The sequence below is a fragment of the Pithys albifrons genome, chromosome 9 (genome assembly GCF_047495875.1).
Source record: "Pithys albifrons albifrons isolate INPA30051 chromosome 9, PitAlb_v1, whole genome shotgun sequence".
Classification (NCBI taxonomy): domain Eukaryota; kingdom Metazoa; phylum Chordata; class Aves; order Passeriformes; family Thamnophilidae; genus Pithys; species Pithys albifrons.
In genome coordinates this window covers 15,258,339-15,277,550 of record NC_092466.1, presented here as the reverse complement: position 1 = coordinate 15,277,550, position 19,212 = coordinate 15,258,339, and the positions used below count along the sequence as shown (strand labels likewise).

The following is a 19,212-nucleotide window of genomic DNA, read 5'->3' as shown; positions in this document are numbered from 1 at the left end:
AGCTTAGAACTAATATACCATCATACTATACTATTACAGTATATTATATAATTATTATTCCTAATTTAATAATATCATTAAAGGAGTGCAAAGCTTATGTCTTTTAAACCCAGAATTATGTTATTTTTGCTTTATCAATTAGCAATCCAGTCTACACTCAAACAAAAGTAAAGGCACCAAGACAAGGACATGTATGGGCAAGGTGCTAGAATTAAAGAGTGATCAAGCAGTCACCCTTACCATACACACTTGTGTCTGTCTGTTAGAGGAAATGCTCCAACACAGGGCCTGAAACAGGAGCAAAAATCTTCTACTTTTTACGCATGAGCAGCAAAGCTCAGTGAATTACAGCCAGGAAGATCTCTAGTGAGAAGAGATCAGGCAGCTGCCACCACAGTTTGACCAGAACTTTGTTACAAGCAAACACACTTCAGGTACTGAGTAAGCTTGTTTACCTTTCACACCCTGAACTGATGCTTGATGGCTACTAATAAGAAGGAAACTCTTATTTCTGTACCAAGACAGTAAATTTGCCATGACAGCTTCTTATGCAAACCCCAAATCCTACCGGGTCTTTTTTTACAGTCTCCTTTCAAAGTCAAATAGTTTGTTTTAAACCACTGCTAACATCTCACAGGAAGCTACTTGACTTAAAGGCCTGGAAGGAATCTGAGGGAGATGCCATGTGAGACCACAGCACATCTGATAACATAAAAAAATACACCACCACCTTCACCTGAAAGGGGAATGTGGCAGAAACTAGTGGATCTAAGGAAGCACCTCAGGCTTAGATTACAGCACAGATATTGGCTGTATGTATGAAAACCCCTTCACGTGCACAGGGAAGCTGTTCAGCTTCTCCTAGTGTCAGGTTTTCCCTGCACACACAGAGTAACTCTCCACAATTAATGTCAGGGTCTTCCTCTAAAGCTCAGGGAGAAGAAAAGCACAGTCAAAGGCTCAGCTTTAAGAAAAGAAACATAAAAGCCCCTTTCAAAGTTAGGAATGTCATTTCAAAATGAGTTAAGCAAGCCCTACACTTTATTAGCTGGGCAGGAGGGATCTGGGACACATGACGATGGGATCTTGATGCACGTCAGAAAAAAAAGCAACTCAAACCTTAGAAGGTGTAACAAAACCACTGTGATTTTTCCAGGCAGTTTGCTGATAGCTCTGTACAGACAAACCACTCCTCTTGTCAGAACATGGCTGCCTGATCTGCATCTGGAGCAGAAGTCCAGCAAAGGTAGGTGAGCATACTGCGACTGAGCTAGCCCTGGTAATGACAGACAGGGAGACATGGCAGGATCCACTGCAGGCTCTGGCACAGGTGACAGCTGAAGCCTCTGCCCCATCCCTCGCAATGTTACTGTGGGTGTTGGGCAGGTTACAGCCCAGGACTCTGGTCAGTTCCTTAGGGAGATGCAGCTGTATTTTCATACTGGCAATCTTTGTATTTTCAGGCAGCCGTGCTTTTATTTCCATGCTCTGAAGAATACCTTAAGCACCTCTAATTTTAGCTGAGCTTTTAAACAATTCCTGGAAATCTAAAATGTAGTCAGCTCATACAAAAATCTGCCTTTAGTGAAGTGTGTAGGGAACAGACCTCCTGCAGAGCTGCGAGACACCTGCAGAGGAGGAGGCGATGGCAAGAGGAGACTTTTAGAAGTTTTATTTCAAATGCGACCTGTAAATTTTCATACATTCAAAGAGACTTGTAAAAACAAGATGTAACTGTTTTGTGCTCTCTCTTCATGATACCAAAAGAGAACTTTTAAAGGTTGCATTGTTTGAGGCTTTCACGGAGGTGGGCAAGAAGGAACTTAATTAATTCATAATTCATAGGTGTGAAGTCATTCAGATTTCTGAATTTCCTACTACACAACTGAGAACATCTTGGATTTTAAGTTACTGAATCTGTATGAAATGTACCAGCTCAGGGGAAACAGCACTCTTAGAAACAGTGTTATCTGAGACCCTTCCAGCATTGTAACATCTATTAAAATGTCTCGAGAATAACTACATTAAAAAGATCAACTCTGCCATTTTCATCGTTTCAAAGTCCATAATCCTAGATTTGTCCTAACACTTCAAGCTCAGTTTTTTTGAAATTGCTTTTGGTCTGTACCTCTGTTTCTCTGTACATGAATCACATTCCTGAACAGGTCCAAGAACCTGCTACTCACTTCCACTTAAAACCACCGCTCAGCCAGTACCCTCGGCTGGCCATCTGCCAGAGCAGAGTTTACAGATTAAGAAAATAGTATTTGCTGAAGTATTTTCTCAAATCGGGATTTAAATTCTCCCCCTCCCCCAGACCCACTTTTGTCATGCCTCTAGGAAATTAGAGAGCTCAGCATGCTAAGGCAGGAAAGCCACTGGTGATCTGCCTTACTGTGAACGCCAGAGCACGCTCTGCGCTGCTGCTGTTTGATTCTGACGAGATAACACAAAGGGTTGGCTTTGGTTGCACAGGAAGATGAAACTGTGATGCTCAGGAATTTCCTTAACTAAACCAGCCTCACTCACAAAACTTGATTTCCAACTTTCAGATCCTTCATGCTGAGCTCAAGGAATTGCCTACTTTCAGGTGTAGTTTCAATTCCAACACTTGCAGTTAGAGACCTGAAGCTTCCTGTCCTTCCCCTTCCCAGCAGCTCATGCTTCTATAAAGCAGCAATGAGCAGAGCCTCTCATTTCCCATCTGCTGGAGTATCTGCATTGCAGCAAGTGACCTAGGTGCATGTGAGGGTACAGTCCACTCCCAGTCCATGAAGGATCTGCTACTTCAGAAGGTAACCAGATATGCTCCTGCAGGTTCAAAAGAAGCAGCTTCCTCTTCCAATAACAAACTGAGCGGCTCAAAACCCTTCCCAAGTCCAGCCAAGCTAAAGTAAATTAACAGGTGAGTTTTAAAGCTGCCTAGGAGGGCTAATTGTGTTTCTTTTCTACTTCTAAGACACCGCAGGTTTGGATGCTTTTTATTGGGTCTGCGTGCAGTATCTTGTGCACTCTCATTATAATACAGGAAACAGCTTTCAAAGAAGAAATCAAGACTGTGTTCCTTTAAGCCTGAACAATTTCAGCTTAACAGTGTGATACCATCAGGAAGTCCTTCAGGAAAAGCAGAAAAACTTGGTACTTGTGATAAGCGCAGGACTAAAGTGTGGATTAAAAATGTTCTGAGACAAGCCTGCAGACTGTAATGCATCCTAAAGAATGGCAGATGGGAATATGGTTCATCACTTTCAAAGGCTATTTTCATAGATTTGACAGATGTATTCAGACATATAGAAAAAAAAGATAAATGATAGTTTACTGCACAAGGCTTTCAAGCCATTTACACATAAAGACTCACTATTCCTGAATAAGTGTAAGATGGAATCTCTAGTTAAACCAAGTTTTTTATTTAAAAGAGAATTGCCTAGTAAAGCTAAACCGATGATAACACCCAATTAGCATTTTGGTTTTTGTTCTTAATACCACTATTAGTATATAAGAAATACAATAGTTAGATTGCAATGTAACAGCTATTTAAAGATCTTTTTAAAAGGCACTGAAAAATGCAAACCCTAAATTACCTACTGTTCAATAGCAAAAGCTATGAAAGCCAGGTTCTCAGGAGAAAAGAAACCTGGGCTAGACATTGTGCAGCATTATAAATTTTCCTAAAGCTTGGAAATCCCTATGCATCACTTTCAAAATCAACCCTAGGACTGAACACAAAGGGTAGCAGATATGCCTAAACTCACGTGGGTTCCATTATACACCACTTACTGTAACCTACATTTTAGTATTCAGCATTTCGGTATCAATAATGCATAACATCAAAAGTAGTTCAACCCAAAGTACAGTCACAAGAAAGTAAACACGAGTCTGAGAGCAGGGCTGTCTACAGTGTGGTGTCACTGCTGAGTCTGCCTAGTGCCCCTGTGCAGGGGGACAGCAGGATGGAGCTGCTGGAGCTTTCCCTGTGCTAATGGGAAGCTGGGTGGAGGGAGAGCAAAGAAAGTAAAGCTGCGGAGAAAGCAATGGCAGTGCTCTGGTGAGCAGCTCAGTACCCTCCCTGCCTCTGGTCACGTCTGCTCTGACACAACCTGGATGCCCAAACTGGAGCACTGCCCAGTGCTGACCCCGCATCCGAACCGACCTGCACGGCGCAGTGCCCAGGGCTCCAGCCACGCTCTCATTGCCACCCCGCCTACCTTGGCTCATTTCTAAGTGCTCAGTGAACAAGTCTACATCACCTTTTATTTTCCCTCCTGAGAGACTGTTCCTTCTTCACTGAATAAATTATTTATCATTAAAGAAATTAAGGTGGCCAGTAGGGAAGCACAAACTAAGAGCATAGAAGTTCCTGAGACTGCGCTGCCATGAGACAGCATTTCAGCTTTCACATGTATTCCCTACCCAGCTGCTAAAGCAGCTTTGTTGCCAATCCTATTTAGGAAGAACCCAAAGGAGCAGGGAGATTCCAAAGCTCAATCCTTTGGCCAGAAATTGCTTTACCTTCTATTGTCACTCCCTCCCCTGCTTCTCCCCAGCTGTGATAGTTTGTGTTTCATACCCTCGGGTGATTAGTGAGAGCATTTAGAAGGCACACTAGAAACAACAGAATTGGAACCCCTTAAAGTTTTTCACAACAAAATTTATTAGAAGAATAGTGGTTTTGAAAAGTCTAGCATCCAGTGAAAACTACCATACACAACGTTACAGCTGGGAATGTGTTTCCAAAATGACATGGTCAAATAATACAATGGAGCCATTAAATCTTACACATGCACAACAAGAGAATTAGCGCTTTGACATACAATGCAAAAAATAAATTGGACCACATGAAATAAAAATTTAAAAGTACTTATCACATACATTAAGACACAGCTTATTTAGTCCAGTCAAAAAATCAGAACTGCATTAAAAAAATTAATGTAGTGCAATCAAACCAAAAACCTTAATTTGTGATCATAAGTGCTCTACTACATAAAACATTGATCATAGCAAGGAACAAAAAATTCAAATCACACAGTACAAAAAAAATCTGTAAATAAATATAAACTACAGTACAAGAGAAATATTAAATTATACAATTCCGTCAAACTGTAAACAGTATATTGAAATGAGGTCCATAAGAGTAAAGGGGGGGGTTCCTGTTTTTTTTATCCCATGACACTTGAACTTCTAGAGGTCAGAGAGAAATGCCATTTTCCATACTCTTCAAAGACTATGGGTTACATAAATAGAAAGAGAAGACTTTTTAGATGTAAAGTGTCAAATAATAAAGCAGAGGTGTTGCTGACTTGCGACTGCCAACAGATCACTGTGAGGGCAGAAGAGCAGATTTTCATTTCAGGTTTGGCCTCCAGGTGAGCGCAGCACAAAGGGCTGACACTACAGGTGTGAATCAGCGCTCAGCGTTAGAGAGGAGGCACCTGCTGAGGTCTGGTCCTACCGAGAAGGTGGAAGTGATTACGGACACCGTGACCAACCTGGACCTCTGCTGATTATCTGACAGGTTTACACGCTTGTCATACAAACACCAACTTTGGCAGAACAATTACTAATAAACTCAAAGCACTCCTGGCCCATTGGTTTCCATCACAGTGGCCAGTGCACAGAATTCTCTAAGGACATTGCATAACTAGAGTGTAGAGGTCAGACAGCCAAGGACCAGTGCTTGAGGTTAGAAGTAGTTACGGTGAGAGAGAAGCAAGAGCCACGTTAAGAAGCTGCCTCTGCTGTTCGCAGAAGCAGTTGGGAACGTATTTCATTTTTAGCTGCGCTGGCTAGTAGTGGCATTTTAAAATATATAAGTTTAAGATAACATATATACTATATATGTATATAATATAATACATATTATATAATATACATAGGAATTTCTTACAATACATACCAGGAACCCCCACGCGATCTGCTCAGTAGTAATAACTGAATATACAGAATGCCACTATAAGTGTCTGAGGCACTGTGTGCTGGAGAGTAAATATGCAGCTTTAAAATCCGTTTGGCTGAGTTATACCTGGATACCTGAACTGAGTTTTAAGTTGACATTCATCAAGGATGTGCTATCAGCACGTCAAAAGAAAAGCAAAACAAAATACAAGTCACTGCTAGGTTTAAGAAGAGAGTACAAGTACCTGAATTGAGTGAGGATAGTGTGTAAACTGTCCCTGAGGGTTTTTAAACAGTGTGTGTACAAGTTGGATTCCTAAGAACATTAGTTTAAACTTACATTGCGGACTGATAAAATACCAATGTCTGACAATTTAACAAGTGGAGGTTAAAAAGAGTTATGAGCAAACACTCAAAACATTTTATACATTTTAAAGCAGCAGTAAGCTGCTGTAAGCATACATCCCATCAGTACAAGCAACACATGGGACTCATATAAAGGTTTCTATTTGCAAAAAGCCCATCATATATCGATAAGTAAAGAATATTCACCTGCTAAATTAGAATGCACCTAGTTACAGACTAGCAATTCAAGATTAATTTTTTTAATCAAATACTTTGCTATACTTTGCTATTACATACTAAAATTCCTTAAGCTCACTAATGCTGGTATTCTAATCTATTTTTTTAAATGTTTCCCCTTCATTTAAGAAATATACCATTCCACAACTTAAACATTAAGATCCATTTTCAGTCCTCAGATGTAAAAAGCATGTCAATGAGTTTATATTAAAAATTTACATGGTAAAAAGGCTTGAATTTCAGCCAGAGATTCTAAATACTACTCATTCCCTGAAGGCATAAGGGAGAAAGAATCCCTACCCATTTTTCTTGTGATATAGTTTTCAAACTGAACATTAAAAAATGGTCCAAAATGATTTTTCAGTGTGGGAAACTTCCCTTTCCCTACCCATTATCCCAGATTCCAAATGTCAAGCCCTGAAATGGCCTATTGAAATGATTAGTTAAAAACACCAGGCATGTGTATGTACATCCCCTGCCTGAACTCCAGAATATTTTGTTGTACTAGTCTTTAAAAAACAGATTAATATCCTAAGAGACCTTGTGATCTTACCTGAAAAACTGTTACTGATCTTAGATTGTTTAAAATATCTCATAACCTGAAGACTAGAGTTAATTAAGACTCTGGCATCGTAACAGAAAAAGTGCTGCAGTTGTTTATCCCTTTTCTGGTACTTTAGAATAGGTCAGGCAAGTGCTTTTTATAGTGACAGTGAAGTTTACATGTTTTCATGCAGGCATAAAAAAATATTGCCTGCAAAAATATTTGAGAAATGTAGCACCAAGTAGTTGATAAACTGTGTTAGTAGCTGTAATAGTGTCCTCATTATTTCGAAGTAGGACAAAAACATTGTTACACATTAAGTGATGACTATAGAAATTGTTTCTGACATTAACTGTTCCCGCTCCAGTCAGAATGAAAGCTTTGTCCTAAACCCTGCTCTGTAAGGTAGAGTTACCATCTTGAGTCCTTCTAAATTATACTTACCAATTCAGTAGAGACAAGCACAGGGGCAAAGATGTTTGTTTTTAAGAATATAAATGAAATGCCCTGGACAAACCAAAAAAAATCCTCCTTCCTAGTACATCACCCAGGAAAACTGATTTTGCAACTGGGATAAGAGACTTCTGTGAGGATTAAATAAAGCTCTCTGAATACACAGGGGTTTATGACAATACATGAATATAAGTGTAATTCAGTAGGACATGAGGTCCAAAACTGCTGCTGTAATACTGGTATAGAGACTTGGCCCCAGTCAAAGTAAGAACTGGAGAGAGGGAGAAAGATTGACACTGGAATGCTTTAACTACTTAACAGTTTTTTCTGAGTGTACATGAACTGGATCTACAGATCATTTGGAGTCTGTTGTATTTCTCTGCCAAGAGATCATCACAGTGCATTGTGCTTATACACTGGATCATTTGAAATGAGTTACTGTAGTGACTATTTTATTTGCTACATCCATCAGAACTGCATATAACTGCATTTGCAGATTTTCAGGTTTCTGAAGGTTCCAATCACTGAGTTTTCAATATAATTGAAGATCAAGTAGAAACCTTTATAGTACCAAAACTAGTCTCAAAACTATTTTTTTTGAGTACAGCTTTTTAAGCCAATATTTGTCAACATTATCTACCAGTGCCAAGAAAAAGCAACACTGACTTAGACTGAAATTATATGTCTTTTGGAAACATTTGTGGGGTAAATTGTAGATGTTTCTGACCCTCATGAAAATGAGGGAAACAACCTTTCCCATTTTACTTCTGACATTTGGCAGAGAATTTAAGCTTTTAAAATATTGTGACAAAGCTTTCAGTACAGGTTAATAATTTTGCCTTCTTAAGAGTTTGGACTGCAACAAGTGTATGCATTCTTACACTGAAGAGTTCAAATTTTGTCTTAAGAAAGAGGTCTTTACATTACAGATGCAGCCACACTGTTTTTAAGAAAAAGGGAAGAGCAGAGTGCTCCCCCTTCACTCCTTGGACACTGTGTTCTTCTCTAAGACTCAAGGACATTTCAAGAGCATTACTTCAACATAAACTGGAAAGAAAACACATGGCAATTCCAGTTTTGTCTGTGTAACAATCGTTGCAGATAATACAAAAAGCAATTCAATCAGAACTAAAAAGTTGTTCCACAAAGCTTACTCAACCCTAAAGACCCTGAATCACTTTGCCAGCTCCTGTGAATCTCCAGGGGAAGGCAATGTACTCCCAGATACTCATGAAAGAAATATTTATGTGAAGAAATATTTATATGAGAATATCAGCCTGCCACAAGACAAAGCACAGATTATTCCTTGTCTGCTCTTACCCAGTATAAACACACGTGCAATTACTCCCCGTGTTTAGGAATATCCTCAAGCACTGGAAAGTTCTACAAAAAAGGTGGTATAGGAGTTGTGAGAGAACACAGAAGCTGAATGTGTTCCCTTACTAGAGGCACTATCCTACCTGTACCCCTGCATTGTTAAAACAGTTTTTTCTCCAACTGCCATGAAAATTCAGAGTTCTACTTCAGGGTTGCTAATGCAAGCAGCAAGTTATGAGTTCTGCAACAAGAAGAAAGTAAAGGCATACCTGTATTGCTTATGCAGCAACTTCTCCTGTGCAACAGGTAAAAAATGAGAAATTTTAAATCAAACTGTCTGAAACCTTAAAAAAAAATCAGGGAATGACTGGAAAATATATTACCCTTACAGAAATAAAAATGAGTCCAGAAACGTGTCCCTACAATATCTCACTGGAATCGTTAAACTCTATAGCTGTATTCAAGCGTTACGGCCACAATAATGCCTACAACACGGTGGAATGAGGATCCAGCTGGCTGAAAGTGAGGTAATAGTGTGTAATAGGTCAGAGTTCTAAAAAAGCACTTTTACATCTTACAAGTCCAAATAAAAAAAAGGACACATTTCATACATGTTGGGCTTTCTCACCAGAACTGTACGATAATTAACTCCACACCAGGACCCCTACCACACTAAGCCTTACTCATCTTCAATTATATGCTGCAGCAAAGATTTACCAAGCAACACCTAAACTTCAGTACAATATGAAACTTCGATTCTTAAAACTTTATACACACAAAATATAAAATTACTTTTCTAGGATGGGGTAGGGGAGAGGGATTCTCCTTCATGGTACTTGGACTGAAAATCTAGTTTTCAGAGACTGCCACAAATATAATTCACAGTTTCTTGCTGTCAGGCTTTTTCAGCTACATCAACGTAGTACACAACAATACTGTTAAGTCCAATAACTACATCGGATGGACATTCTCAGGAATAAGAGAAAACTAGTGACGAAAAATACCCGAAAGGTCTCCTCCTAACGACGTCTCCATTTTTACAGGGTTGCAGTTTGTCTATGTTACACGTTAATGCCATCTCAGAAGAGCAGCAGGAGAGTGATTTTAAACCTTTCTCCTGTCCAAGTGATCCAAGTAACATAAGCATCCACTTACCAGAAATAAGATGAGAAACAAGGCTTTTGTTACAAAGACCGCAGTGAACCACACCTTCCCACACCAAAATATGGTCAACCAGGGATTTTGGCCATGCAAACTGCTGGTCAGCAGGAAATTAAGCATGCTAATGGACAAACATTAATTCCAATCATATATTTAAAATGATCCCAAATACCACTAGTTAACTACACTGAAAGCGCCTGCAAAAAATATGTAGTGAAAAAACAAAATCTTAGTGATCACTGCAGCACTTAAGAGTGATACTAGTCTTACATGATGAATCACCTCAGAGAAAATACATTAGATGGGACTTTGAAACAAAAAGGTAACATTAAAAGGTGCACCTGAATATTACAGACTAAATTTACAAAACCTACAATAAGGTAAAATATATATCTTTTGAATATTCAGCAGCTTTTTTTTACATTTGTTTTTATTTTTTGAGAGGCTCATGAAATTTTAAAAAGGGACCACTAACTAATCTCAACCATGCTTCACAAAACAATAATGGCTATTTCATATTGCAGTTACCAACGTAATGCAATTAGTGCTTAAAAAATAATCTACACTTTTTCTTTTTTTTCCTTTTTAAACAGAGACCTTTGGAGGAAATATGGTTGTTCAAAAGCTTCTCGAAAAAGAAAGATTACCTGAATATTAAGTTATCACAGATCAAGTGTTGTGTTTAAAAGCTTTGCAGTCATGAGTATTACAATCTTCAGGTCTCAGGACATTTAAACTGAGAAAGTTACGCGTTTGGTTTGTTGTTGGTTGTTTTTTTTAAATCCACTTTCTAACCAAAGCAAATAAAGAGTACTCAACTTCTCACTATCTATTTACAATTCTTAGCCTACAGTCTGAAATGACAAGACAAATTCTCATTTAAAACTGCAGCATTAAAGGGTAGGCACACCATTCTTCTGCTGCACGATTGTCACCCACTTAAACATACACATACAAAATATTTAGGTTAGTAAAATGAGCACTCCACTTACACTACAGTGACAAGTTTTATAAAACTCAACTCATGTCGCTTAAATAAAGACAACTGCAAAAGGTTAAACCTCTCTCAACAGTAAAACTGTGTTATTCTTTTTTTCTTTTTTTAAACTTGCAACAAACTTTCTACCATAACCTCCAACAGCAGATGAAACCACATCTTAAACTGCGCCTTTATTGCAATCACCAGCTAAACTGGAACGTATTGCAGAGTTTATGAACTGCTACTGAGCTTCAACTGCTTTAAATGCCAAGAGGACAACTAGAGAGCTACAAGGAACCAGGATTTTGAGAACTAAAGTATATTAAGTAAACAAAAACAAGGTATACTTGGGACCAAATACACAGTCTATTTAAAGAATGAGCAGTGCATATTTAAAACAACAGCAATGGTGTGCCTAACCTTTGAAAATATGAAGTTGCTGGGGAGGGGGGGAGGCTCATAGAATCAACTGTTCCAGAAGTCATTCAGCATCCCTAGGGCTACCTAGGCCACCCTCCCATGAACTTTGAGAAACCACTTTCAAATCACTGACATCACTTAATGCTCTCACACAAAAACTCAGATGCTTCTTTTGGTTGTACATATGGGGAAAAAAAAATCGTAATTCTATCTACCTTTTGCACAGATTAAGACCAAATTGCTTCTACCTGAAGAACCAGCAATTCTGATTTGGTCATGTTGTGGTAGGTCCAGTAAGCTCCACTTAGTTACTGACCACTCCTGCAGAAAGTATCAAAGGTAAAAGTTCTGTACAAAACTTATCCTGGATCTCCAGATAATCATAACGATATCACCATATTAAAAAAAACAAACCAACCAGATTTGTGGTTTACGGAGTGCTTTTACGGTGTTTAAATGCTCATTCCAGCATGTGCTAAAACCACTATCAAAATAGATTAAATAAAAACAACAAAAAAGCAGGTCTTCAATTAATTCCTGCTACTGGCAACTGTAATATTTAAAAAGGAAACACCCATTCATTGAGTGTTCGACCCTGACAGTATTACAGATAGATATGATGCAGAGCCTGAATTAGATCAGGCTACCAGTGTTTTATTTTTTCCCTGAACATTAACAAGCTCCTTCACTAATGTGGATAATTGGGCAGACTACTGAGGTTGTAACGTTTGAGATCATAGTTTTGTGGGCTTTTTCTTCCTTTCTTTTTTTTTTCTTTTTTGCAATATCACAGTAGTTTATTACACAAATCCCCCTTCCCTAGATTAGAGTCATTTAAACTACCTGTTGGAACCACATAGTTTAGTAAACTCAGAATCAAGTCTGTAAAAAGCATAAAGGTCACAAAGAACCATAGTTCTGGTATAATGAGGCATACCCTAATACATCATTTAGTGTACCCTGACTGCTCCTGACTGTGAGAAGCTTGTCTTCCATGAGATAAGGCTACATCCTCAAGCAGGTGAGTCTAAACATCACCCTTCAAGAATACCAAATAAAATTACAGTGAAGGTAGTGTTGTAAATAATTAACTGACATATTCTGAAGGTAGTGTATGTAAGTTTTCCCTCCCCTCCCCTCCGGGTGAGCACTAAGCAGACAGCAAATGGTAAGTACAGTTAATTTAGAAAGAAAACTGTGGAGAGCCAAATTAGACCCAATTGATTATCCATCTAATAAACAAATCTGAGTTCAAGAGAGGTACCATTCCTAAATAGCTTGATTTAGATTAAATCTTTCAATCAACTGGATCAACAAAAATAAGGGGGAAAGAAAGATTTCTGAAATGTTTTTTGAAGAATGACAGTCTGATTCTCATTTGAAAAATGCCTGGGTTTAGGAGAGTACCAGTTTAACAAAGTGGACTTATTTCTATAAAGGCAGACATGAAAAATCCAACATCAGAAGTTCAGGCAGGCTCTACAGGCAAGATGTCCACTTCAACAGATCTGCATTCTTTTTGAGGTAACTCAACTCTCTATTACAGAGAAACATGCAAAAGGCAAAAAAAAAAAAAAAGAAAAAAAAGAAAAAAGGAACAAAGGAAAAAGAACAAAGATGGGAGTAGGCAGGTGAAGGCGGGAAACTGCGCCATACCTGGCTAGAAAAATTTACAAATATGACATTCAGAGCACATCTTTCACCTGTGTTCACACAAGTCTATGCTAAACTGCACAGGAAAGAGCATTGCAGTAAACAGGAGACTCAGGTGCGCTCAGTGATGGTTGAACTATGCAGTAGTGCTCACCCAGTTTGCAAAGTAATTGGCACTCTACAACATCCCTATTCATCTTTCAATTCATTTGCACTTTGTGCTCCTTCTCCCTGGGGATCTAATTCAATCTTTACTGAAACATCCTGTCCCTCCGACCTCATTAATTTCATTTTTTTCTTTGGAGGGTTTTTCAAAGTGCCCAGCCTCTCTTTAACTTTGTACTCCAGTGTACTGTGGGGGATCCCATAAATACTCTGAGCTTTGGAAACACTCATTTTCCCACTCATAACCACAGAGATTGCTTCCTCCAGTATCTCGCTGTTGTACTGTCTGTATCTCCCTCTTTTCTTCCTAGGTTGCTTGGAGCCAGGATCTCCCTCTTGATCTGAGGTGGGATATGGCTGTCCAGAGGTAGACTGTTCAGCATCTGAGCCCCAGGAATCTGGTCCAGCATCCAGCAAACTTCTCCTATTTTGTTTTGGAAGGATAGCCCTTAACTTTTTGCTAAGCGCGCTCTCCGTTTGTGAACCCATTACCAAAGAGCTATAGCTGTACTGGTCACCAGTGCGGGACTCCCATGAAAGGTCCATGCCTCGAACTTGTGGTATCTTTAAATCCACAGGAGATGAATGGCTCACGTCCTTTTTCCCATCCTGTTTAGTTTGAAGTGCCATTTTTTGAAAGGCAGAGTTTTCTGTAAGAAAAGGAAGGTCACTGATGTTGCTGAGTGCACCATTTCCCCTGAATTTCATGCGGCTGAAATTGAATTCGTAGTGTGGTTTTGCCCAAGAAGCCTCCCTGGATAGTATTAAGTGCTGTCCATGATTCTGTAGTCCAGATGGCCCATGGCTGGCAGCCGTAGAAAACTGGTTTCTGCTCAGCAGTTCTTCACTAATCTGGAGTGATCGAGCCAGCGGTACTTTAAGAGATGTGGAGTGGCCATAACCTTCCCTGGTTCCATCCTGCAAGCTTCTTGGAGGTACCCCATCACCACTCTGTAGTCCCTCCGGATGGTGCTGGCTGGGTCTCCCAGGTCGCCTAATTGGATGGAAGGAAACTGATGTGAGCAGGACTTGCACAGGTAGGGAGGGATGGGTGAGGGGGCCACTCCTTTATTAGAAGGCCTTGCTTGGGTAACATCACTTTTTGTGTTATTTATTTTTCTCTAAATTTTTTTTATTTTAATTTATTTTTTTTAAAGTCTCAGCATCAGTCAGTTTTAAAACTTGTTCGCAAAAAAAGAGAAGCTTTTTGGGCAAAGAAAAATGAAACCTGTTGGCTGGTCTCTGGTTGGGTTCACAAATTCTCGGAGTAGAAAAGGCTTCGCGCAAGCGTCTGAAAATAGTACCTTAATTACAAAGTAGTAATCAATCGCCATAGATCTACACACAACTGTGTTACTGGTGTGACGTTACCACTAAACAAGCACAGTAATAAAAGAGTAAGCCAAAGTGCAACATATTCAACGTGCAAATATGACTGCCACCTGCAATATCCACACATAGGTGGAAACCCTGAATGGTGTTTGCTTAAATCATATTGAAGAACTGCTGCTCAGGATGGAAGAAAAAGCTTAGCACGCCTCAAAGGTATTGCCTGACTTTCATTAAGCACCAAATATGAAAGCTGGGATACTATGGATCACAGAGAAAACACTGCATTACACCAGACTTACCAAAGTGCTCTCTTAACCACTAACTGAGTATATACACGGCCCTGATTCTCATTTGATATAAAGCATGGCTAGGAAAAGAAATATCTAACTTCCAACTGTCAATCAGACAAAGGGTTAACACCACCAGAAAAAAAAAAGTATGTATTTTTACCATTTTCCTTTCATCATAAGTGTTCTTTCTATGAAACAAAGTACTACTGTTGCAGAGAATCACGGTTATTTTAATGCTTTGTTTGCTTAGCTCCCTGTAGTAACTGTCTCACTAGTTTCAAAATCCACCTCCAAATTTCTCCATGTTCAACATACAGATGAACAAAGAGAATCTATTTTAATGCTCTGGGACACTTACACTGGTGTAAAGCCCTCTGGCTAAGTCAGCACTATTTAAGGATAGGACACATACACTACTGAAAAGCTACATTATTATTTTAACATCACACTGGGATTAAAAAAAGTCTAGAGAAAAGACATTCACTGCAAGGACCTGACACGTAACATACACAGTGCTTGATGCATACGCTGCTCACTTCCTCTTCAGGATGCAACAAGTCATAGATGAAATGCATTACGAAAGTCCACACGGATTCAGAACAAAATCCAGAGAAATTAGTGCAAGTCTGCAATTCCAGAGAACCCTCTCAAGCCATGTGCATTCTCTGTCCCTTCTGCGGCATGTACCGGTATCACAGTGTGCACCAGCGATCCTGCTCCTAAATGAAGGCCATCCTGGCAGTTACTAAAGGGTTACACCTGACCTCACTGATGCTAAACAAACTGCAGCCATCCTCACGTGCCACACACCTGTACAGGTAACCACAGGTGCCAGTGTGCCACATCCTCTCTGGACCCACGGAACTGAGGACAGTGCCAGATGCTGGCCCTGCCATCCCTGTGTGCTGGACTTTGGCCCTCACTGGATCCACAAACAGGGAACAAACAGTACAGAACCTCGGTGGCTTCTGCTGCCTTCCTAGGAAAATAAAGCTGGAAATAACCTGTTCAGGATTGAAAGAGAGGAGCTAGTGGGGAAGGTTTACGCTAAAGACTTGTGAAAAAGTATTAAGACTAACTTTTCAACAAGGTTTGAAGTATTTTATTAATAGAAATATTAAATGGAAAATTAATCTTGAAGGGAGAAATCTGAGACAGCAATATTTTTCCAAAGAGAAATGCAAAAATTCTGTCGGCTGTTAGCAGTATATGGGATTGATGGTGGGAGTGGGTTGTTAGTTCAGATTTTCAAGTTTTTCAAAGGCTATTATAAAGCTAAATCCAGAAACTAAATAGCACTTTAAACCATACACTGTTTTTGTACTTCACAAAAAAAATTACTTGTTCACAGCAGCTTCAAGATAAAATTCTCCTATCAACACCCATCAACACTCAAAATCCCTCATACTCCCAGGCAGCCTCTCCAATACAATTAACTCAATCCTAAGTAAGTATAAAGGGTTTCTAAATGTATGCAAATGGTGACCATTTGAAATACGAAACCTAAAGTTGTTTTTTTTAATTTAACATTATTTCACGCCTTGAACTGTTTAGGCAAGAGTAGTACACCACATAATCTGTGACTATTTTTTGAAAAGTTTGTTCAGTGCTAGACTACAATTGCAAATCCAAGAAGCCATATTTAAAATTTTCTGTATTACCAGACTCCCTGCCCCATGTCCTTTTCTTTTTTTAAGTTGTGCTTTATGCTAGGAAATACTAACAAAAATCATGCAGTGATTTAAATATAATTCAGCATGGTTCATCACTCAAATCACTGTTACCCCTAAAATAACCTTTCCTGTTAGTTATCTTCCCCTAAGTGAAATGAAGTTTAAATATATTGCAAAGATTCTGACTCTTCATGCATTTAACTGAACTTGTATCTCCATGGAAATCACTTACCACTAAACCCAAGAAACAGGGAATGGAAAGATCTGTGGCTAAACACCCAATTGGCTAAAATGACAGTTGTTACTATTCTTAACTGCAAGGTAAACCTGTCTCGATTTGCAACAACTCTTATTTGACAGGTGGGATGAAGGAATTTGCCAAAGGTATAAGTTCAAAAACACATTACTCCAAAGGGTTAACACCAAACGTAAGTTAAAACTAACAGGACGTAAGCACACACTTTTAGTAAAAACAGTTTTAAAAGGTCATAGAAAGCTGCTTTCTCTTACCCATTTCCTGAAGTACTGGAGCACCCTGGAGAGTGACTCAGAGAGGTGCTGCCAGCACAAGGACTCTTCTTAGTGGATAAATCAAGCACACCGTCTGTAGAGACAAAAGAATGACTTCAGTGTTTGAAGAGGCAGGATCAGCCTCGCTGATCTTGTCTTTAGCTGAAAAGACAAGTCTTTTGAGCTGAAGTCATATTTAGCACACAGCATTTTTTGTTTCATTGTATTTTTAAACAAAGTAAGGCTTGGATTTGTTTGCAATACAGTTTACATGTGACTTCAACATAGCCTTCAGAAATCACAACAAAAATTAACAAAACTACAAGTGCATCTGTTAAAAGTGACATAGCTTTAAAAATTACCTACAAAGGATAGTTCAGGATAAGCAGAGCCTATTGCATAACTAACTCTCAGTGGTCCAAAAATGAGACAATCTTCAAATTCCTGAGATATTTCCCCCCTTAAAGGGGAGCTGTAAACCAGTATTTGAATTTTATTTTTTATCCAAAATTCTAGTAGGAAAATTAATTGAGAATTTCATATTGGAAACTCACTTTCAAATGAACACACAGACATGAGACTCCTCCTCACCTGGCAGCCAGTTTCATTTTTTTTTCCCATGTCTCCAATGGGTCCCCACTGGTAAAAATGCTGCCTTCCCCTCTATTGTATTGTTTTATTCCTTTTCTTTCATATACCAAATTGTTTTTCCTGCCACACGGCTTCTTCCACTCGCTAATGGTACTCCCTCACATTCACCCATGTTCCTCTGCAAACCCCCTTACATAAACCCTGCATTTCCAGGCTCTGGAAACGGGAGTGCTTTTTGCCAGAACAGCCTTGCTCCTACTGCACCGAAGCAGCTTGAAATTCTGGTCACTTTAATAAGGGCAACATTTTCATAGAAGCAGCCCAGCCATCTGAAGTTCCTGGAAACTTTGAAACGAGGAATTTATGAGGCAAAGATAAATGAAACCTGTTGGCAAGGTAAACTTGAGACATTGCAGAGCTTCTTGCTTATTGCATCTAATCAAGTAAATACCACCCAAGACAAGAACAATGTAAGACAGCTTTCAGATTGCTTAAAGTTCTCATTTGACATATGGAGAAAAAACATGATAAACAGTGAACTAGAATTAACTTACAGAAAGCTGTTCCACCCACTGCATTTGGGAATACACCATAACTCAAACTTAAGCAAGCAGAAAATTCAATCTTCTTCGAACAACACGAGACAGACTGGATCAAGTAGCACCTCCTTTTGAAATGGCTACACAGAACAGCACAGGCACTTGCACCACCACTTCCTCCATCAGAAGGTTCAGTACCTTCAGAAGTCTCTGAGGGCAAGCAGGATTGGCCTCATACCCCACTGACAAGTTTACAACTAGCTGGGTTCCCCCCAACCCATCAGGGCAGAAGATAACACAAAGCACCACTAGCAGTCTTTCATGACAGCCTCTGAAATTTCTCATTAACAAGTTTGGCAAAATCTCTTTCCAATTACATTAAATGTAAATTGGAAAAAAATTTGCATCAGCAAACAGATTACTGTATAAGTCAATATGCACATGTTCTAATTCCATAACAAGTGTTATGAGCATTATAAACTATCTTAGAGCTTTTTCCATCACATGGTAGCTAAAGAACAGTTCATACACATGCTTTCTTCTTCACCATACCATCCTCTAATTAAAAAAAGCAACAAAAGCAAAACTGATTCTCTCCCTCTATTTCAGCAAAAAGCATCACAACAACAGTTTAACATTTATAAACATATATGCATAACACACTCATTAAATGCATTAATAATAAAGTCAGCTACAAACAAACACCTGTCAGCTGACTGTGCTGGTCCTCATTCAGGAGAGACACCACTCAAGCCCTGACTGCAGTTTGTACCTGACATGCAATGACAGCTCTCAGTAAGTGCTGTAAGTGCAGTGTCCAGAAACCGCATGTTGTTGGACACGTAAAATTAACCTTTTTACAAAAGGCTTCATAAATCCAAGTTCAAAGAATAAAGGGATAGCAAAAGGCTTTTTTTTCCCCATTAAGGCACCATTTCCACTTGCAGATGGACAACCTACTGTGATAGAATGACTCGAGGCACTAACACATTTCTAAAGAAGGGTAAAGGGGCTAATTTTAATCCTATCAGTAGGATACACTTAGGATAACCTCTGTTCAACAGTTTCAGAAAAAAAGTTCACATACTAAATCACAGAATTTGCTTGCTTA

The 19,212-nt window shown here is 39.1% G+C and overlaps 1 protein-coding gene across 6 annotated transcripts in view; it reads right to left on the bottom strand.

Annotated features, from left to right (window-relative positions):
- The window catches only part of LCOR (ligand dependent nuclear receptor corepressor), an 87,483-nt gene that overhangs the window by 22,378 nt on the left and 45,893 nt on the right, over positions 1-19,212 (bottom strand). For 5 of the 6 annotated variants that reach the window (XM_071563172.1, XM_071563174.1, XM_071563175.1 and 2 more), the window contains one exon: positions 16,972-17,065. In XM_071563172.1, the coding sequence (XP_071419273.1) occupies positions 16,972-17,065 (94 nt within the window). Of the gene's footprint in view, positions 1-4,627; positions 14,161-16,971; positions 17,066-19,212 lie in introns of those variants that run through there. The other variant, XM_071563178.1, reaches the window with a different exon arrangement.